Below are 21,949 nucleotides of genomic sequence, written 5' to 3' on the forward strand. Positions count from 1 at the left end.
AATACTTACCTCATTGTGCCAAAATTCAAAATGCTGACCTTACAGCAACTCCTTCCCATGCTGGGCAAGGGGTCCTGGCTGGTAACTCTAGACCTTAAGGAGGCATACCTGCATGTCCCTATCAGACAAAGTTGCAGAAGACACCTCAGATTTCTTGCAGGTTCAGAGCATTAACAATTCTCAGCATTGCCATTTGGCTTATCTACTGCGCCCAGAGTATTCATGAAATGCCTGGCATCAGTAATTGCACATTGCAGACTTCAGGGGATTGACGACTGCCTCATACAAGCGGACAGCCAGCAAACACTGGTAAAACACTTAAACTATGCCATCCGACTACTACAGGCTTTGGGATACACAGTCAACATTCAGAAATCAAGACTTGTTCCATCCCAGCGAATAATTTTCCTGGGTGCAAAACTGGATACAAACACCCAGATGGCTTTTCTCACAGAAGAAAAACAAGCACAACTACCGGATTATTTCAGAAATCTGACAACACAAACCCAGCTAACTGCAAGGAAAATCCTGCAGGCCCTGGGATTCATGGCATCTTGCATTCTTCTGATTCCACAAGCAAGGCTACATATGAGGAAACTACAATGGTACCTAAGCAGTCTATGGTCTCAGCACAGTCACAGTCTAGAAACTTTGATCCCCCACATTCCATGCCTTCAAAAGGAATTCCTGTGGTGGGCAAAAGCAAGCCAGTCCAACACGGGCCTACCTTTCAGCAAGCCACATATCAACCAAACCATTACAACAGATGCCTCAGACCAAGGATGGGAAGCGCACATGGAGGGCCGATGCATTCAATGACAATGGACACAAAAAGAATTGCATCTGCACATCAACCAAAAGGAAATGCTGGCAGTGATGCATTCCATCAAGGCCTTCAAGCTCTTCCTGCACCAAGGTCACCTGTTAATAAAGACAGACAATACCACAGTTATTTGGTACATAAACATGCAGGGAGGTACCCATTCATACCCTCTTTGCAGGCTGGTAATGAATCTGTGGAAACTTTCCCTAAAACTCAATATAGAGCTACAATCCCAGTTCGTACCAGGAAAAGACAATGTACTGGCGGACAGCCTGAGCAGAAACATCATGGATCCACACGAATGGATGTTGCACCCAGATATCTTTCTCCAGATAACACAATCATGGGGAACGCCGGACATAGATCTTTTTGCCTCCCACCACAACCATCAACTGAGAAAATTCTGCACAAGGACATACCATCCTCAAACATGGAAAGTGGACGCCCTCTCCTTCAACTGGCACTTCTTCTGACACAGCACAATTACAAGACTCTGCACTCCAGTCTAAAAACCTTACAGCTGACAGCCTGGAGAATACCTTGACTCCTCGCCAGGATAAACTATCCAAGAGAAGGGTACAGGATATCATCATGGAAGCACGGCGGCCTTCCGCAAGAAAAGCATATTCAGCAAAATGGAAGAGATTGCATGCCTGGAACACCGCAAAGGGTCAAGATCCGACAATCATGAGCATTCCACATATTCTGTAATACTTGGCGGAAATGCTCCATAATGGCCTTTCTTATTCCTCCATAAAGATTCATGCTTCAGCAATTTCAGCAGAGTAGAACACTGACCCACCTGTATTCTCTCATCCTCTGCTAAGGCATTTTCTAAGAGGGATAATAAACATCAACCCTCCAAGGAAACCACCAGTGCCTACATGGGACCTTAACTTCATGTTGGAGAAATTAACTCTTCCTCCCTTTGAACCAGCAGCATCTTCAGAACTACAATTACTATCTTGGAAGACTGCCTTCCTTCTGACCATAACCTCAGCAAGAAGAGTATCTGAGTTACAGGCCCTCATGGCAGTACAGCCATTTCTCTTTTTTTCATCAGGACAGAGTCTCTTTGAGAACCAATCCTTCATTCATGCCAAAGGTGTGGCATCCAGGATCTCACTGAACCAAGCTATTCACCTGCCTACCTTCTTTCCAAATCCACAAAATAAAGGAGAGAAGCTTCTGCATACTTTGGACATCCACAGACAGTTGCGCTACTACTTGGACAGAACTAAGACTTACAGAAAAACTGACCAACTCTTTGTAGCATATGCTGCTGGTGTACAAGGAAAAGCAATTTCCAAACAGACAATTTCAAAATGGATAGGAAATTGCATTCGGTTCTGTTACTCCTTTCATGGAAAAGCTGTGCCAGCTAACATTAGGCCTCATTCCATCAGAGCAACAGCCACCTCCACAGCCTTCTTAAGAGGGGTGGCTACAAAGGACATTTTAGAAGCTGCTACATGGAGCTCCGTGCATACATTTTCCAAGCATTACAACTTGCCCTTGTATTCCAGATCCAGAGCAGGCTTTGCTACGGCAGTCCTGCAGGGCATGTTAGCTACACCATCCTTTTCTTAGGTCCTACCTCCCCCAGCTTGGCTATGGTATTCTATCCATATGTAAGGACTGCAGATGCATCCTTGAAGGACATAGTACAGTTTTGTACCTACCATAAATGTAGATATCCGATAGGTATGCATCTGCAGTCAGGTTTTCCCTCCCTCCTACCCCTCTGTGGTATTCTTTGGGTACCTATCCCTCTTTTTTAGCTAGCTGGGGTTATCTTTTATGGTGTATTTGTTTTTTATGGCTGTACATGTTTGGAATTTTTTCATCTCTGCAAATTTAGCTTTACTTAGAGGGCAACTGGCATCTGGGGCAAGAAAAACTGAGGAAGATGGCGTCGACTGCCGCTTTTATATCCCAGGTGCTCTGACGTCGGGATAGGGGCGACACCAGCCGACACTGGACCCAGACTTTGGAATCCAGCCGACCGAAGGGCTACCTATCGGACATCTACATTTATGGTAGGCACAAAACTGTACTTTTTGAATGATTTGTCCTCCACCCCCTCACAACTCTCAGACAATTCCCTGCATGGGGAGCCATTAAGTTCCATAGACATCACTCCTTGGAGCCAGTATGTGATGTTGTTTGGGAAGCTTCAGCGCTTTTAGTGTGCCATTGCAGTTGTAGACCTCTGGCTTTTTGAATTGGTGTGTTGTGTAAGCATCCCAGGTCTATCATGAGAAATGTGTGGCATGAAAATGCATTTCTCTTTTTTTGTGGCTTAGGGCCCTCAGCCATGTATTTTATCTATACAAGTTCCAGTCCTCCTTGGTACAGGGAAAGTTTGGAGACCAAAAAAAATTCTGTATTAGTCCCATGCCTGTGACTATTCATATGGGTATCCAGTTACTCTCTACATGTTGTATTTATATTATTTTATTTATTGACATTTTAGAACACTGTTCTCCATGGACCTTTTTCAGACTCTGCCCAGGAGCACTGTCAGGCTAAGTGACTTGCTCATAGTCACACAGTTACACAGTGGAGGCTGTGGGAATCAAACCCTTGATCACTGGACTAAAGGAAACCTCTTGTTAACAGGTGTTTAATGCTCTGCTCCAACTGCCAGACAGGTTATAGTGTAGCTTTTATGGCTTGAGCTACAAACTTTGATTTGTACCTATTCAAAGTGGCATGACAGATGTTAATCTTCCTTGAGGAATGGCTTAGTTGCTGAATTGTGGATGCTGCCTTCATGGAGGTTGCATTCTTTGGACAGACCCCTGTGGTTCTGGTTGATGGTTTCCCTTTAATTTTTTTTTTTTGGGGGGGGGGGGTAGGGTTGATGTAATGATTAAGTTCTTTACCTCACAGATATAAGGTACAAGGATTGATTCTTACCTTTGGTTATTGGCTTGGCTTGTAAAAGTACTGCTGACTGATAGGGTCATAGGTAGATACTAAGCTATGATTCCATTGACCTCATTTTATGGTCCCGGCATCCCAGTGTCTCATGTCCACAACAGGTATACCAGCTAATCTCCTAACCCCCCCCCCCGACCCCCCAGTATTCCTGGAGACCATTGTGGATCCTAAGGCCGTACTTGGAGCTTAACCTTCTTTGCATCAGTCTGGGATTTTTTTTTTATATTCCCCTCCCCACCCCCTGCACTCATCCACTATGTCAAAGCGCAATTCTGCTCTGTCACTGAATGCTGTCCCACGCAGGACAGGCATGTCCACCCCTCCCTGCTGCTCATTCAGTCAGTCAGTGCATCAAGGTACTGATCAAACCCATGTCGCCTTGGCCATAGTCAGGGCTTTATCCCTGATGGCTTTCTTAAGCAGAGCCAGGCTCTATCCTCTCCATGGGACCTTTTATTTTCATTTTAGTGGATTGCTGTTTCAAAAAGAAGAACCCCCCCCCCCCCCCCCATGGTCACACTAAATGTAAGGCAAAGCATCCTTTGTTAGCCTGCTCCTTTGTGCAACCAGACCCCAGAGAGGAGAGCATTTCTGCAGATCTCTTTACTGTATATTGGACTGCAGTCTTTGATGGCCCAGAGTGGGGTGGGAGAATCCTCTGGGTTTACCCTTCTTGTTATAGAGCCATTCTTTGAAGAGTTGGCAGAGTCGAGTTTAGACCTTTCTGTCACCCTGTCCTTTTCAGTTCTTTTCCACTCCTTGTCTTCCTTTAATGTTCCAGCATTGTGGAATTTTTAGGGCAGGTCAAACCTCAACCACCATTGAGGAGGCAGTAAAGGCTGTTCCATTTTCAGTAGGAGGGAGAGAGAGCCCTGACTGTCTGCTTGCCATAGTAAAATAGGAGAAGTGCTGTAGTCCAGTCTTTGGCATTAGTGTCCCTTATTCCTTGAGAGGTCCTTTGAGTCCCTTTCCGTTCTGCTCTTTCAGGATGAAGTTTCTTAATGGGACACAATTGCAGCCATATTATAAAGGTCATTACTGTGGCCCACCCTGGTTTGTTGTGGTTGGATGTCTTCCCAGGGTGGGGTTGAGGGGTACCTTTTGAATTTCCATATCTCTACAGCCTTTCCAGATCATGCCTGTGCTGAGCTGACTGAAGCCTGAAAGGAACTTGGACCGTGGTGCCCCTTTCCCCATGGGGATCAGTAGCAGGTAGTCCTGCCTGAAATCTTTTTTACTTATTTGGTTGTGAGTGTGTGATGCATTATCTGGGCATGAATGGTGCTACTTTCTTCTTGGTACCTTGGCATACCTGCAACTAATGGTCTTTCTTTGATCTTAAAGGGGTTTGTGGTGGCCTTTACATGCATTTTGGACCTCTTCTGTTCTTCTGGTCTCAGGTCCCTGGATTGATTGGAATTCTTCTTCCAAATTCTGTGCAAGTCTTTCTTTCTGCAACCTTCCCATAACTGCCAACAGTAATTAATGAGAGTAGTAGTACCCCTAGATTTACTTCTAGATCTGTATCTTTTTGCGACTCTGCTCAGGTGGTTGGCATTGATCTTTTGTGCTTGTGATCAGGGCACATGGTTGTAGGGACAAGGTATTTCTGTTCAGTAAGATAAACATTTTCAGTTGCAGTGAGTAAATTGTTTACCTGGGGAGGCCTAAATCACTTCTGGAAACTTGCAGACATTTTCAGTAAGGCTTTAGTCTCTCAGTAGCTGTCATTCCTGTGGATGAATACATGTTGGAGGTTATTTGGAGCAGCCTTCACAGGCTTCTTTCAGAGTTGTAGGCCAGCGGCAGTGCTTAGACTGAATTTCATGAGGTGGGTACTTCGAACATCAGTTACTGCACCATCTAGGGGATCATGGTCTTTCATGTCCTCTGCTGGGTCAGCAGGTTTACAAAATGAGGGTGTGTTGATGTGGTCATGCTCTCCTTTTTGTGACCCATGTATTTCCTATGCATTTCCACTTTTTTTTCTCTTGATTCCTTGCCTCCATATAGGGTAGAGGATCATAGCTAAATTTTTTTCTTAATGCCCCCTTGTGTGCATTTGTACTTCCAGTGTTATGGCAGATGTTCTTAATGTTTCACTGTTGCAGTCATCACACTTGGGTTATCTGCCTGCAGGTAGCCCTCAGTCTGCCCGAATACCAGAGACTTAATATTTCTGCTTCGGATGCTGTCGCTCCAGGACTGATGTCAAGTCGTCGGGAGTATAAAAACAGGCAGCCGATGCCATTACATCAGTCTTTCTTGCCGCAGAGCCCAAAGCAGAAGCAGATGTCCTTCAAGGATGCATCTGCAGTCATAACATATGGGTTGTCCTGCCTCAGGCAGCCCTTCGGTCAGCCGGATTCCAAAGTCTGGGTCTGGCCTCGGCTGATGTCGCACTTTCCCCGACGTCAGAGCGTCTGGGGTATAAAAGCATCAGCCGACGCCATTTTCCTCAGTCTTTCTTGCCGCGCGGTGCCCAAAGCAGAAGCTGTTCGCAAGTGCCGGTCGGTCAGATCCAGTGAATTCAGCTACCGAAGACTTAGATTTTTCAAAGTACCCCGTCGGGGACTCTTTCTTGCCTCAGCCGATGTCAGACAAAGTAAATAGTTATTTAACTTGTGGGAAACAAATACCTCATAAGGATTTCCATTCCTACTGCCTTCCTTGCTTAGGCCCAGACCACGACGTATCAGCCTGCTCAGCCTGTGCTTCCTTCAATAGACGAACTCTTAGACTTCGGTCGGAGTTTGCAGAGGAATTTTTTGGGGCCAATTTTGCATATAAAATGCCGTCTGAGACTCCGACTTCGCATTTGGTGAAAAAATAGGAGGACAAGGACCGACACTCACGGCCCGCGGTTTCGGCTGAAACCACGGTAAGGCCTACCGCGAGTGTCTCGGTTTCGGCTGAAACCGAGTCCTCGGAGATTCCTTCTTCCGAATCCATTCAACCGACCACCGTGGCCCGGGAGGCCCCGGCTGAGTCGGCTACCGAGCTACCTACCAAAACCAGTGTCCAGGAAATGTCCGACACCATACCTTTGGACATTTCTACTCCTGCACGTGGGGCAGCTAGGCCCCCTGCTTCCATGTCCATTAAGGCCTTTTCTAGGGCTAAAGCTGCTAAACTTTCTAAAGCTTTGCCTCCCAAGACTACCTCCCAGAGGCCTTCCTCTAGTTTTCAGATCTTCAGCCTTGCAGAGGACCTTATTTCTTTAATTAGAGGTTCACAACCTCACCCAGACGGGGCCTCTCACCCTCCACCAGACAAAAGGCCCAGGACTGACCCCTCTGACCCACACTCTTCAGATGAGTCCACTGATGGATCTGAGTTGTCAGACCACCAGGAGGAGGCTTATTTGCCCAATGAGGATTCTGATGCTGAAGAATCTATCCCTTCGGCCTCCTCTCCTGAAGAGTTTTCCTTTGGTGAGACTCTACACTCCATGAGAGAGCATTTTCAATGGCAAGGTCAGGAATTCTATACCTCCTGTTTTGAATGTAATTGATGATGTGTACAATGATGTCAGTACAGCCCCTGATACTCTCCCTCCGGCCCCTGCCAAGCCTGATAGATACTACAGGGTCCCGGATTCTCATTTCCACCTGTATAAAGCCCATTCTGCAGACCCAGAAACTATTTCTCAGGGCCCTAAAGGGGTTGCAGCCGCCACTGCCAAAAATCTTCTACCCTCTGAAAGAGAGTCTAGAGCTTTAGAGAGATGGGGAAAGAAGGTATATACTTCTGCAACTCTTTCTGTCAGGGCATTAAATTGTCAATTTCATATGATACAGTACCAAGAGTATTTGTTAGATGAACTGAATAAGAAACTTTCTTCTCCTGAACCCCTTGACCATAAATCCCTTCAGGATTTGGTACACAACTCACAGCAGGTTAGTAATCATTTCTTAAAATGTGGCTATGATGCATTGGAGGCTTCATTTAGGTCAGCTATGACTGGGGCAGTCATTCGTAGGCATGCCTGGCTGAAGGAACAATCTTTGCCAGACCATGTTAAAGCTAAACTCCTGGATGCTCCAATGGAGAAACAAAATTTATTTGGCTCCTCTGCTCAGGAGGTCTTAAAAAAGTTTGAAGAAAAGGCAAAATCTGTGCAAACAGTTAAGGATTTCCTGCAAGTACAACCACCGAGATTCAGCAGAAACTGGCCTACTAAGAATTGGTCCTTTCCAGACTCGGACAGAGCCCAGAGAGGCAGGAACAGATGCCCTAGAGGCAGAGGCCAATCGAAGGGCTCCTACAGAGGCCGTCAGTGGCAGCCTGCCAACCAGAGGAGTAGTGCAACAGCAGCAACAACAACTACTACACCAGGACAGGCTCAATGACTTTACTCTGATTCCGCCTACCAGGGATCAACTGGAAGCACCCTTGGGCGGAAAGCTGGCTTTATTCTAAAAAAACTGGCATTATATTACAAGAGACACATGGACACTGCAAATAATAGACAAAGGATACAGGTTCCACTTCCACACTTTGCCAAAAAGAAACGGAATGCCAAACCTACCACCAAATCAGAGGGCAGAGGCTTTAAGGCAGATCAACAACTTGCTTCAAATGAAAGCTATAGAAAAGGTACCACTTTCAGAACAAGGCCAAGGATTTTACTCCAGACTATTCCTTGTACCAAGAAAAGAAAATCAATGGAGGCCTATTATCGACCTGTCTGCACTGAATACTTACCTCATTGTGCCAAAATTCAAGATGCTGACCCTACAGCAACTTCTTCCCATGTTGGGCAAGGAGTCTTGGCTGGTGACTCTAGATCTCAAGGAGGCATACCTGCACGTCCCTATTCAACCAAGTTGCAGAAGACACCTCAGATTTCTTGCAGGATCAGAGCATTATCAATTCTCAGCATTGCCCTTTGGCTTATCTACTGCGCCCAGAGTATTCACGAAATGCGTGGCATCAGTAATTGCACACTGCAGACTTCAGGGGATTCAGATCTACCCATATCTGGACGACTGCCTTATACAAGCGGACAACAAGGGAAATTTGATAAAGGACTTGGCCTATGCCATCCACCTGATACAGGCCTTGGGATACACAGTCAACATCCAAAAGTCAAGACTTGTGCCATCCCAAAGAATAACCTTTTTGGGTGCAGATCTGGACACAACCACCCAAATGGCCTTTCTCACAGAAGAAAAACAAAAACAACTTCCAGATTACTTCATGATGCTGACAAGACAAACTCAGTTTACTGCAAGGAAAATCCTGCAGGCCCTGGGTTACATGGCATCCTGCATAATTCTGATACCACAGGCCAGGCTGCATATGAGAAAATTACAATGGTACCTAAAGAGTGTATGGTCTCAACACAGTCACAGTTTAGAAACTTTGATACCAATCATTCCTTGCCTTCAAAAGGAATTTCTGTGGTGGGCTCAGGCCTGCCAGTCCAACAGAGGGTTGCCTTTCAACAAACCAAAAACAAAACAAACCATCACCACGGACGCTTCAGACCGAGGATGGGGAGCACACATGGAGGGCAAATGTATCCAAGGCCTATGGTCTCAAGGTCAGCTACGCATGCACATAAACCAAAAGGAAATGCTGGCAGTGATGCATGCAATCGAGGCTTTCAAACCCTTCCTCCATCAAGGCCACCTGTTAATAAGGACAGACAACACCACGGTCATGTGGTACATAAACAAGCAGGGAGGCACACACTCCTACCCTCTCTGCCGGCTGGCTATGAATCTATGGGAACTATGCCTGAACCTCAATATCCAACTACAGTCCCAGTTCGTGCCAGGAAAAGAGAATACACTGGCAGACAGCTTAAGCAGAACTACCATGGATGCTGCACCCAGACATCTTCCAACTCATAGCGATGGCATGGGGAATGCCGGAGATAGATCTGTTCGCCTCCCCCCTCAATCATCAACTGAAGACATTCTGCTCAAGGACATACCACCCACAAGCTTGGAGGGTGGACTCTCTCTCTTTCAGCTGGAAAGCTCTAAAAGTATATGTCTTTCCACCTCTCCCATTAATGTACAAGGTTCTACTGAAGATCAGGGAGGAGCAGCCAAGAGTGATTCTGATAGCTCCAGACTGGCCAAGGCAACACTGGTATCCATTATTGAGAAGCATGTCACAGGCAAAACCATGGCCTCTCCCCCTATGGCCTCTTCTTCTGACGCAGAACAATTTCAAGATCATGCATCCCAACTTGAAAACATTGCAGCTAACTGCCTGGAAAATTCCTTAAATCCCAAACAAAATGTTTTATCACAGAGAGTGAAGGACATCATCTTGGAAGCTCGCCGGCCTTCCACAAGGAAGACATACTCAGCTAAATGGAAAAGATTTCTCATTTGGAACACATCAAAAGGCTCAGATGTGACAGTGGCAAGCATGACACATATTCTGGAATACTTAGCAGAATTGTTCCACAGTGGCCTGTCCTATTCTTCCATTAAGATTCATGCCTCAGCAATTTCAGCAGAATACAATGTGGATCCACCTATCTTCTCACACCCTCTCCTCAGGCAATTTCTGAGAGGGATCAAAAATATTAAACCTCCAAGAAAACCCCCTCTACCCGCTTGGGATCTCAACTTTGTGCTGGAGAAACTAACACTTCCTCCTTTTGAACCAGCAGCATCAGTGGATCTACAGTTTGTCTTGGAAAACTGTATTCCTTCTGGCAATAACTTCAGCAAGAAGAGTATCTGAGTTACAAGCATTAATGGCGGTTCAGCCATTTCTTATCTTCCATCAGGACAGAGTTTCACTAAGAACCAATCCTACTTTTATCGGATCTACAGTTTCTGTCTTGGAAAACTGCATTCCTTCTGGCAATAACTTCAGCAAGAAGAGTATCTGAGTTACAAGCATTAATGGCGGTTCAGCCATTTCTTATCTTCCATCAGGACAGAGTTTCACTAAGAACCAATCCTACTTTTATGCCAAAGGTGGTATCTAGGGTATCCTTGAACCAAGCTATTCACTTGCCTACGTTCTTCCCAAATCCACAGAATAGAGGGGAAAAACTTCTGCACACCCTGGATATACACAGATAACTACGCTACTACTTGGACAGAACTAAAACTAGCAGAAAGACTGACCAACTATTTGTAGCATATGCTACTGGGGTGCAAGGAAAAGCAATTTCCAAACAGACAATTTCAAAATGGATAGGAAATTGCATTCAATTTTGTTACTCCTTTCATGGAAAGACAGTTCCTGAAAACATCAGGCCTCATTCCACAAGGGCCACGGCCACCACTACAGCCTTCCTACGAGGGGTGGCTACCAAGGACATTTTAGAAGCTGCTACTTGGAGCTCTGTGCATACATTTGCCAAACATTACAATCTACCTTTATACTCCAGATCCAGAGCAGGTTTTGCTACTGCAGTCCTGCAGGGGATATTAACTACACCATCCTTTTCTTAGTACCTCTACACCATCCTTTTCTTAGTACCTCCTCCCCCAGATTGGCTATGGTATTCTACCCATATGTTATGACTGCAGATGCATCCTTGAAGGACATAGTACAGTTTTGTACCTACCATAAATGTAGATGTCCGATAGGTATGCATCTGCAGTCAGGTTTACCCTCCCTCATACCCCGCTGTGGTATTCCTAGGGTACTTACCCCTCTTTTAGCTAGCTGGGGGAATCTATTATGGTGTATTTGTTTGTATATACATGTATATAATTATATAATTTTGCAAATGTTTGGAACTTTTTTGCATTTATCCAAATTTAGCCTTCCTAGAGGGCACCTGGCATCTGGGGCAAGAAAAACTGAGGAAAATGGCGTCGGCTGATGCTTTTATACCAGAGACGCTCTGACGTCAGGGAAAGTGCGACATCAGCCGAGGCCAGACCCAGACTTTGGAATCCAGCCGACCAAAGGGCTGCCTGAGGCAGGACAAACCCATATGTTATGACTGCAGATGCATACCTATCGGACATCTACATTTATGGTAGGTACAAAACTGTACTTTCGCAAGTGCCAGTCGGCTGCTACCTGAATTTTCATTTACAAATTGAATAATCCTGAAGTCTTCTAAAGCTAAGTACCCCGTTGGGGATCCTTTTTCTTGCTCTAACCGATGTCAGAAAAAGTTAACAAATGTCTTGCCTGTGGAAAGTAAATACCTCAGAGATTTTCATTCTTACTGCGTCAGCTGTTTAGGCCCAGACCGTGACATACCTCTCTGTCAGTTTAGTGCCTTATTTAACACTCGAACCATTCATCGTTGGGCTCTTTGTCGCTAAATTCATTCACTCTCAATCTCCGTATTCTAAAATGGCATCGATAAGCCATCTGACTACCGATATTCCGAAAAAACGTAAGGATAAAAACTGACCACATAGGTCCAAAGCTGCTGATGACGCTTCCGTTAAGCTAGTCGCCAGTCTGCCGGTACTCAAGTGAGGCGCTTTTGCAGCCCCTGATGCCTGCTTCAGTGGTTTCGCAGGCCTCTACCGAGACCCATTCAGAGTCTGGTATGCCACGAGACTCTTCGACTGTGGAACCTGCAGATGTCTCTACCTTGGATGGGTCCAGAGCCGCTGTGCAGGCACCGGCTTCTGAGGCAATTATTCACTCAACTGATGTTCGACTCAAATGACATTTTTAGCTGGCAGCAGTCACTGGATCTGTACTGAGAAGATATGCTTGGCTCAAGGAGCAGACCTTGCCAGACCATGTCAAATAAAGTTGCTAGATGCTCCTTTGAACAAGGACAGTTTGTTTGGCACCAAAGCAGATGATGTTTTTAAAAAGATGGAAGAAAAGGCGAAGTCTATTCAGAATGTTAAAGAATTCTTACACGTGCAACCCCCTAGAGTCAGTAGGCATTGCCTTTCCAAACACTCGTCCTTTCCAGCCCTCTCCAGGCCTTCTCAAACCGCACCCAGGGGAAACAGAATAACCATACTACAGTCTCAGGGTATGCAGAGATCTGAGCAATGGAGTGCCCCCACCCCTAAAGCAGGGAGTTGTAAACCACTTCCTTACGGAAAAAACTCACAATGACTTCTTTACTCCACTCCCCAGCCATGCCCAATTGCTTGTGCCCCTAGAAGGAAAACTTACCCTTCATGCAAAAAATTGGATGTCCATCACACAGGACCGGTGGGTCCTCAACATTGTATCCCAGGGGTACAAATTTTATTTCCATTCACTGCCAACCCCAAGTGGGTTTCCAGACCTTCCTCCAAACCAGTGGGCAAAGGCTCAAAGCCAAGTAACTTCCCTACTCAATATCAGAGCTATTTAGCTGATTCCAGTAGAGCAGAGGGGTCAAGGATTCTACACCAGACTCTTCCTGGTACCCAGGAAAGGGGGCTCTTGGTGCCCAATCCTGGATTTTTCAGTTGTCAACAGCTTCCTGGTGGTACCAAAATTCAAAATGCTTACCCTGCAACAGCTTCTTCCTATGCTAGCCAAAGATGCCTGGTTAGCCACCCTAGACTTAAAAGAAGCCTATCTGCACATCCCATAAGAGAGTCATGCAGTAAGTATCTACATTTCAGGGCAGGATCTATGCATTATCAGTTCTCTGCACTTCCCTTTGGCTTATCTACTGTGCCCAGAGTTTTCACAAAAATGCCTGGCTTCAGCCATTGTCTACTGCAGGCAGAGAAATATCCAAATTTTCCCATACTTGGACTGCCTGAATCAGGTAGACAGTCAGGAATTGCTGTTGCAGCACCTGACATTTGTGAAACACCTTCTCACTTCCTTGGGGTACACCATCAACGAAAATAAATCAAAACCGGTACCTAGTCAAAAGATGTATTCCTGGGAGCAAGCTTGGACACAACATCCCAGATGGCATTCCTCAAACAAGTCTGTCTGACAGCCTACTTCAAACAAATGGCCACCAGAACCCAGCTGTCTGCAAGCCCTACGGTTCATGGCCTCCTGTATACTGTTAATTCCATATGCAAGGCTGCATATGAGGAAACTTCAATGGGGCTTAAAAAGTCTTTGGTGCCAACATTCTCAGGACCTGGAAACAGTCATTCCTGTCATACCCTGTCTAAGGATAGAGTTCCTTCGGTGGGCAGAAGCATGCTACCACAATAAGGGACTGCCTTTTTCTCAACCCCACGCCATCCAGACCCTAACCACAGACTCATCAGACTATGCCTGGGGAGCACACATGGATGGCAAATGCATTCAGGGCTACTGGGGCCCAAGTCAAATTCATCTGCACATCAACCAAAAAGAGACGCTAGCTGTGCAGAACGCCCTGACAGCTTTCAGATCCCTACTCTTTCTAGGACCACTGCTAATAAAAACAGACAACACCAAATTATGTGGTACATCAACAAGCAGAGAGGAACCCACTCTGCAGGTTAGCCATGGCCCTGTGGCACATGGCCTTGGACATGCAAGTCCATCTGCAAGCTCAATTCCTGCCAGGCAAACAGAACTCACTGGCAGATGACTTGAGCAGAAATCTCCTAGACCCACGAGTGGCAATTGGAGCCCAGCACCTTCAACCTTTTGATTCAGAAATGGGGGACCCCAGATGTGGATCTATTCCCCCCCCCCTTTCAACCACCAGCTCAGCGAATTCTGCACCAGGAATCCTCACAAGCAGGGCCTGGAAAGTGGATGCCCTATCTTTTCAGTGAGTAAATCTCTCAATCTGTGCCTTTCCCCCTCTGCCCCTTCTCTCAAGAGTATTACTTAAGATAAGACAGAACAGACCAAGGATAATTCTGATTGCCCCAGACTGGCCATGCCAGCACTGCTACCCACTCCTGCATAGCCTGTCACTGATGCCACCCTGGCACCTACACCAGAACCCAACCCTGCTCTCTCAGTAGGGGGGCTAGTTTTTGCATCCACAACTGCAAACCCTAAATCTTGCAGCCTGGCTTATTGCTTGAATTCTCCCCCAGCAACCCTAATCAAGCAGGTGTTGGATGTCATTCTTGAAGCCAGAAGACCCAGTGCAAGAAACTCCTATGCTGATAAGTGAAAAAGGTTCTGCTCCTGGATCCTATCTAAAGGAGAGGACACAACTCTGCCCTCCCTGCCTCTAATGCTGGATTACTTAGCAGATTACTCCACAAAGGCCTTTCTTTCTCCTACATTAAGATACATGCCTCAGCCATTTCAGCTCATTACAACACTGAGCCACCTCTCTTCTCGCACCCTGTTAGCAAACTGTTCCTGAGAGGGACAAGCAACTTAAGGCTACCAAGGAGAGCACCCACCCCTGCTTGGGGACCTTAACTTTGTACTGGAAAAGCTCACACTCCCCCCCCCCCCCTTGAACCTGCTGCATCAGCAGACTTAAAATTCCTCTCTTGGAAAACAGCCTTGCTTCTGGCCATCAATTCAGCTAGAAGAGTGTCTGAGCTACAAGCACTTATGGCTGAGGAACCCTTCATTATTTTCCATGCTGACAGGGTTTCCCCTCAGGACTAACCCTTCCTTCATGCCTAAAGTGTTGTCCAATGTAGCTCTCAACCAAGCCTTCCATTTGCCAACTTTCTTCCCTAATCCTCAAAATAAAGGGGAAAGGATCCTGCACTCCTTGGACATGCACAGGCAGCTCAGATTCTACCTTGGTAGGACTAAGCCCTTCAGAAAATCTGAACAGTTACTAGTCAGCTTTGCAACAGGGGCAGAGGGCAAGGCCATTTCAAAACAAAGCCATTTCCAAATGGATAGCACACTGCATCCATTTCTGCTACAAGTACCATGGGAAACCACTCCCTCAGGGGGTCAGAACACATTCCACTAGGGCAACATCTACCTCTACAGCATTTCTCCGGGGAGTTTCTACCAGGGACATCTTGGAAGCTGCTACCTAGAGTTCAGCACAGACCTTCACCAAGCATTACCACCTGCCTATCTTTTCCAAATCCAGGGCCGGTTTTGCAACAGCAGTCCTGCAAGGCATAGTAGCCAGCCCTAACTCTTCTTGACTGCCTTCACCCTTCTTCATCTTTGGGAATCCACCCAAGTGTGATGACTGCAACAGTGAAACATGAACATAGTACAGTTGTGTACACTTACCATAAATGTAGATGTTCGAGTGTATTCACTGTTGCAGTCCTGGTTTCCCTCCCTCCAGCTCCTTGGTTTTTCTCTCTCTCTCATTCCTCTCTATCGCTATTACTCAGCCTTTTCTGGGGTATTGTTATAGGTATTTACTTTTTACTGGTGGTGTTTTCCCCACCATAACTTAGCTTCCTGTTTGGGGCAAGAAAAATTGATGTAATGGCATTGGCGGCCTGTTTTTATACCCCTGGCGTTAGTCCTGGAGCGACAGCATCAGACGCAGAAATACTAAGTCTCTAGTATTCATGCTGACTGAGGGCTACCTGCAGGCAGATAACTGAAGTGTGATGACTGCAACAGTGAATACACTCAAACATCTACATTTATGGTAAGTGTATACAACTGTACTTTCTGTGGACCCTCATTGTCTTTGCCTTTGGCCAGGGATGTCACATGTTTGGTCTTAGCACAGACCTTAGTCTGTAACCCCATTAGCCTGCCGGGCTCCATCCTAAGAGTGTCGATCTACAGGGAAGTGTTAAGTTCTTGTTTCAAATAGGCACTTAATCTGTTTTGGCTAAGGGGTGCCCTGTGCTGCCCCCATGTGGTTGGCTGTTGGTATTCAGGAAGCCTGTACAGTCAGGTCAGAGGATAGTTCCTGAGTATTATTTTCTCCATTGTTCCCGTCAAGGACAGGATAATTGTCCTTCTCTTGCTAGTTAAGCAATTCCCTTGGAAGTACTGCTTTTCTTTTCTGTCTGAAAAATCCCTTCCCTACTGATGACTTGGGCTTCATGTCCAATCCTGAAGAGTCACCGTCTTCCCAGATGTTGCTAAGGAGGCTCTCTGCTGACTTGATCTCCTTATCCTCAGGAAGGAAAGCTGTTAAACTTGCTGATTTACCTTCTTAAGATGGGGATAGTTCTTAATGTGTTCTAGCATATGCTGCTGTCATTGTGTTTCTTTTTAAGGTGGTCTAAGATAAGCTGCTGTTATTGTGTTTCTTAAGGTGGTCTAGCGTATGCAGTTGTCACTGTGTTTCTTTGTAACATGGTGTAGCATGTGCTTCTGTCAATGTATTTCTTTCCTGAAGGTGCTGCTTACAGTGCTTGCTTCAGTTTGTCCTTTGGCAGATTTGGTTGCCATGATTTGTGGTCTGTAATGTGTGTCGCTTTCATTTATTTCCTCAACTGCCAGTCTGGAACCTGATCCTCCACTGTTTAAATTGTTCTGCAGGGTTCACTCAGTAGCCATTTGAAATTGACCAAAAATGCAAACATATAAATAGCAGAACTAATTGTGCAGAAAACTGGTTATGTGCAACAAGTTTGACTGATGTACAGTATTCCCCTTATTTCGAGGTAGTGTGGTTGTGGAGTGAGTATATATAAATAGCTGGGGTGTGGTGGTGCAAGGATTTAGCCCCTATGGTATTTGCTTTAAAGGGAGTACAGCACATTTTCATATTTGCTGTAGTTCATTTAATTCCGTTTTAATTAATGGCACTCTCTGCTGTGGGTCTTCCAGTTCCAGGAGAGTAAGTTCAGACTCTTCTCGACTCTGTTTTAGTACTGTCTTCTGGCTTCTTCTGGGTTACAAGTAGTTGCTGAATGATTACATTTACTTAAATATAATCTGTGTGATAACCTGGGAAACTGATTGATGGCTCTCTTGCCATATTGTAGGTCCTACAGCATCAAATCTGTTTTACCAACCATGTGTTGCCTGCCTGCACCACTTCACATTTAATGATCAAAACCATGAAATTTGATGTGGTGTTGGTATTGTTGTAGTAGCAGCAGCATTTTGTGCGAGTGTGTGTGTGTGTGTGTGTGTGTGTGTGTGTGTGTGTGTGTGTGTATGTATATATATATATATATATATATATATATATATATATATATGTGTATATATATATATATAAAATAAAATAAAATGTGTGTGTGTGTGTGTGTATATATATATATATATATATATATATATATATATATATATTTATTTATTTATATATAAGATATGTGTATACATGCACACATATACATACACCCACACTCACAGAGCACAATTTATGTGGTCTTTAGTACTACATTTTTTTTTTTTTGTTTGTATCTGCTAGCAGACTGACTCTTCCATAGTATAGAATCACATTTTACTAAACTGAGACAGATTGTTTGCTTGCATTCATTCAGGGCATTGCTGCTATGTTTCTGTCACAGACCCTGAGCATCAGTACATGTGTGCAGAAATGACATGCTGTGCCATATAGGCTATATTTTTTACTTTATTTTGTGTTCCCTAGTGATGACTGATGGGCCATATTAGTCCATTATTTCCCCCATTACTGATCCATTCTTTCCTAGGGGACAGTAATCTGAAGTGATGGGGGTGACCACCACCAAATGTAAATGTGATGATTCATACTTCTCCCCTACCCACTTTTGATCCCATCGCACCCATTTAGATATGTGTACTTGGTCTAACTGCAGACTAGTCCACAGTTGTTTATCTGCTCACCTTCTCCCTGAGGTCCTCAATTCTTCTAAGGACATTGTCAGACAATGATAGTGACAATGTTGCTAGAACCCTCAGAGCCAGTGTAGAGGAGCTGAGCAAGACTCATGGCTGCATCTTCCCCTTTCTCCGTAGTCAGCTATGCAGTGCCTTCACCAGTAGTCAGTTTCTGGGTATATACCAGTTGCTCAGGCAGATTAGATCTGTTTTATGGCTTTTAATGTGTCATGAGAAATTTACTATAGTAGACTATAACCAGTTGGTCATGGAAGTAAACTTTGCCTTCTGTTGTATAAGCAGGGAATAGTGATTGTGTTAACGGCATCATTTTTAAATTATAGTGTACTTTAAAAAGTATCTGTATGACTCTGAATAATATGACACCTTAGGCTTAGCAGACAAAAACAGTAGGCAAGGCTTGCTACAGGATGCAGAATCCTATAATAATGTGTGCTGATTTCTTTCTCTCTCATTTTCCAATACAGGGAGGACCTCTCAGCTTTTCAAAGTTGGACTATGCAGTAGCTTGGTTTATCAGAGAGTCCATGACGATATATATTTTCCTGTCTGCTTTGTGGGACCCCACAATCAGCTGGAGGACAGGACGGTACAGATTACGTTGTGGAGGAACTGCAGAAGAAATTCTAGATGTATAGCCTCCCCTGTGAAAAAGTATTACAAATTGTTTGTACAAAAGCTTTTAAAGTTCTACCTGACGTAGTTTTTATCTGTATGTACGTGTATTAATTTATTTTTGCCCAGCACTTGCAGCTGACTTAAAAAAAAAAAAAAAAAAAAAAGAGAGAGAAAGAGACTTCCAGTGCTGAAGGATTCCCTGATGTGTCAATGAGCAAAAGAAGGGGGGGGGGGAGGAAAAAATAAGTGAAAAACTTCTAACTTTTCCAAGATTTTAAATGGTACCATTGGAGGTGAGCCCTTCAAAGTAAGTCCTCCTTGATACCTGATATATAGGGTTATTGCCATCAAAAATTGCAGAATGTTTCTGTTTGTGGTCATCCTTTATAGCATGAAGGAAACAAAAGAAAAATAATTAAAGCAGACAAGAACTGAAAAGAATGCTTCAACCAGGATTTACAATTTACTGCTGATTCAAGAGCAGGTGCTGGCGTCTGCTTCACCATTTCTTTTCCTTGGAAAGAGCAACTGTACATGAGCAATACAGACCTGGCTGAAGAAACATATAGAAATTGGTGTATGCAGACAACAGACCTTTGTAGAAATACTTGACTGGAAAATATGACCAGTTTTGGCCTAATGTAGCAGACTGTCTGACAATTGCAACTGACGATCAGCTATGTAATGCAGGTGTTTAATAGGTCTGACTGCGTCATCTAGCACAAACTTAACTGTATTTTTTCAGACCATCGCTAGCCATTTTAATTTGGGAGTAGGCTAGAAAAGTACCTCTTGCCTGTTACATTTTTTTTTCACAGAATTCAAGTTCTTTCATACAAAAAATGTTGTTAAGAAGAGCTGATGCATTATGTAGTGTTTTGATCCAAATCTACAGTGCTGTTAAGAATCTGAATATGAATGTACAGTCATTATGTTTGATGTTCTGTAAAATATGCATGTACATTAGTAAGCACTAACACAAGTTTACTGCATACTCTGTATTGTATAAAAAGGTGTTTTGGTGGGTGTTGTACAAGAACAGTACTATCTATTGTGACTGTTGCACATATTTGCTGACAGGTGTACTGCCTCCTAAAAACGCTAGATTTACTATTGTAGTGCAAACTGAAATTGGACACTAACAATCCCTGCACCTCAGAGTAATGCATACTGCTAACAGAGTTTAGAATGCTCTCTTGTTTTATTGAAGGAGACATATGCAAGCTTTTCATTTTTGCTGTAGCTCTGGTTAGAGTATGGAGCTCTAAAATTATTTCCAAATTGTTATTGCCTTTGTGAGAGGGTGGTTACATTACATCACTTCTATAATTGTCAACTTTCATGTGAAACTGAGAATATTAGGATGTAGTGCAATTAAATTGCATGCATTTTTCTGCACTGTATATGTAATAGTTTAAGTTTACAGTCTTAAGTTAGTGCATATCAGTGTGGTGGTGAACTGGACTTCTTTCTTTTTTCATTGTGAATGTGTAGGGGTGCTATAGTAAGGTGGTGTGCTGCTGTCATCTCTATCGCTGTATGTATGTCATAAGCATACATAGATAGATATGCCTAGGATCAGTGAGTAGAAGCGTGTTTGTGAAACTGTTCTATCATTCCTTATCTCAAGGTGAGAATGGATACCACTGATGGAGTAGTTTAACAAATACTTACTGGTGCTAATAACTGCCAAATTTATTTTTTTTCAGCAGTCAGAGGTTCCCATGTATGGGAGTATTGTCATTCTTTCACTAGTGCCCCTTCAGCATCATTTGTTATATGCCTGTGTAAAAGCAGCATTACCTTGTCCACCTTGATCTCTTCTTTACATTTAAGAGTCATTGCCTGTTTCACTGTGTTTATCATGTATAGGTTCATAGGCAAGTACAAGGCTAGCTGTCCTTGAGGGCCATTTTAAGTTTAGCCAGTTTATTTTTGTGTTCAAATTAACCTATCCCATTTGGTTAGCGACTGGCCTTCTTCATCTCATTGTCTATCTTTAATTATATATTACCTCTGAGAATAACTGGAATTATACCGTAGGTAATTTGAGGGGACCTTTGTATGGGCTAAAGCATTTAGGAACTGCCTCTGTTCATTAGTAGTAGAGGGGGCAGTCCTGAGTTAAATTTTCTGTTTTCTATTCATAGGTCCAAGTTGCACTTGAACATGGGTTGGGATGAACTTTGTTTTATGTGGATAGGGAGTCTGTGCCAGAGCAGCGGTATTGTCGGCAAGATATGCCTGTCCTCCAAAACATTCTGTTGATGTTGCAGAGGAGGTTTTTATCCATAGACTAAGTATTTCTGATGCCATCTGACTTGCTGATGTACAGTAAATCCTTCAGTACTGGGTCAGAGGATGCCTTGTATGCCAGACACAGGTCATCTCTTGGCAGTCTGTAGGATACAGAGTGTAGTGACAGGGCTTTGAGTCGGCCCATGTAGGACGTGTTGTTTAGGCCTTGTACTCTTTTTTAGTAAGTTATCTCTGTGGGTGTTCAGTTGTCACGTTATGTTTGGTCTCAACTATCATTTTACCTAGTTTGCTGTACATATTTATAAAATATTACATTTCTTAGTGGAACAAGCAAAATAGCCAGAGTGAATATTGTTTTACTTGAAAGGTCATTTTGTCCCACTTAACTTTGTAAATACGTTAGCCTGTTTGATGACCCTTAAAGATTTGCATTTACACGGTCTTCTTTGTCTCAGATCTTGCATTTTACTGTTACTTGTGAAAAATGTACTGCATTCAACCAAACTTCCTAAAATAAGGAAAGGAGACCAAAAGCATTTAAAATGTTTGTTTCCGTTTCTAAAAAAAAGTGAGAAGGAAGAGGTAGAAAATGATGACAAAGTCTAAGAATATCCAGAAGGCTAACCATTTGATAAAAAGGAAAATAAGGAAAATAAGGAAAAAAAGGATGAAGTCAAATTTTAACATGCCCTTTTAGCCTTTTGTTTTACAGGCAAATAAACTAATCCATTTGGGCCCATTTACAGAGTTAATTAG

At 44.0% G+C, this 21,949-nt stretch overlaps 1 protein-coding gene across 2 annotated transcripts in view; it reads left to right on the forward strand.

Annotated features, from left to right (window-relative positions):
* Positions 1-21,280, forward strand: part of UGCG (UDP-glucose ceramide glucosyltransferase) — a 396,521-nt gene extending 375,241 nt beyond the window's left edge. For both annotated transcript variants that reach the window (XM_044061068.1, XM_044061069.1), the window contains one exon: positions 18,784-21,280. In XM_044061068.1, the coding sequence (XP_043917003.1) occupies positions 18,784-18,954 (171 nt within the window). In that variant the 3' untranslated portion in view covers positions 18,955-21,280. The remainder of the gene's footprint in view (positions 1-18,783) is intronic.
* Positions 21,281-21,949: the final 669 nt, after the last annotated feature.

The sequence above is a fragment of the Protopterus annectens genome, chromosome 2.part0 (genome assembly GCF_019279795.1).
Source record: "Protopterus annectens isolate FY-2018-M chromosome 2.part0, PAN1.0, whole genome shotgun sequence".
Classification (NCBI taxonomy): domain Eukaryota; kingdom Metazoa; phylum Chordata; order Ceratodontiformes; family Protopteridae; genus Protopterus; species Protopterus annectens.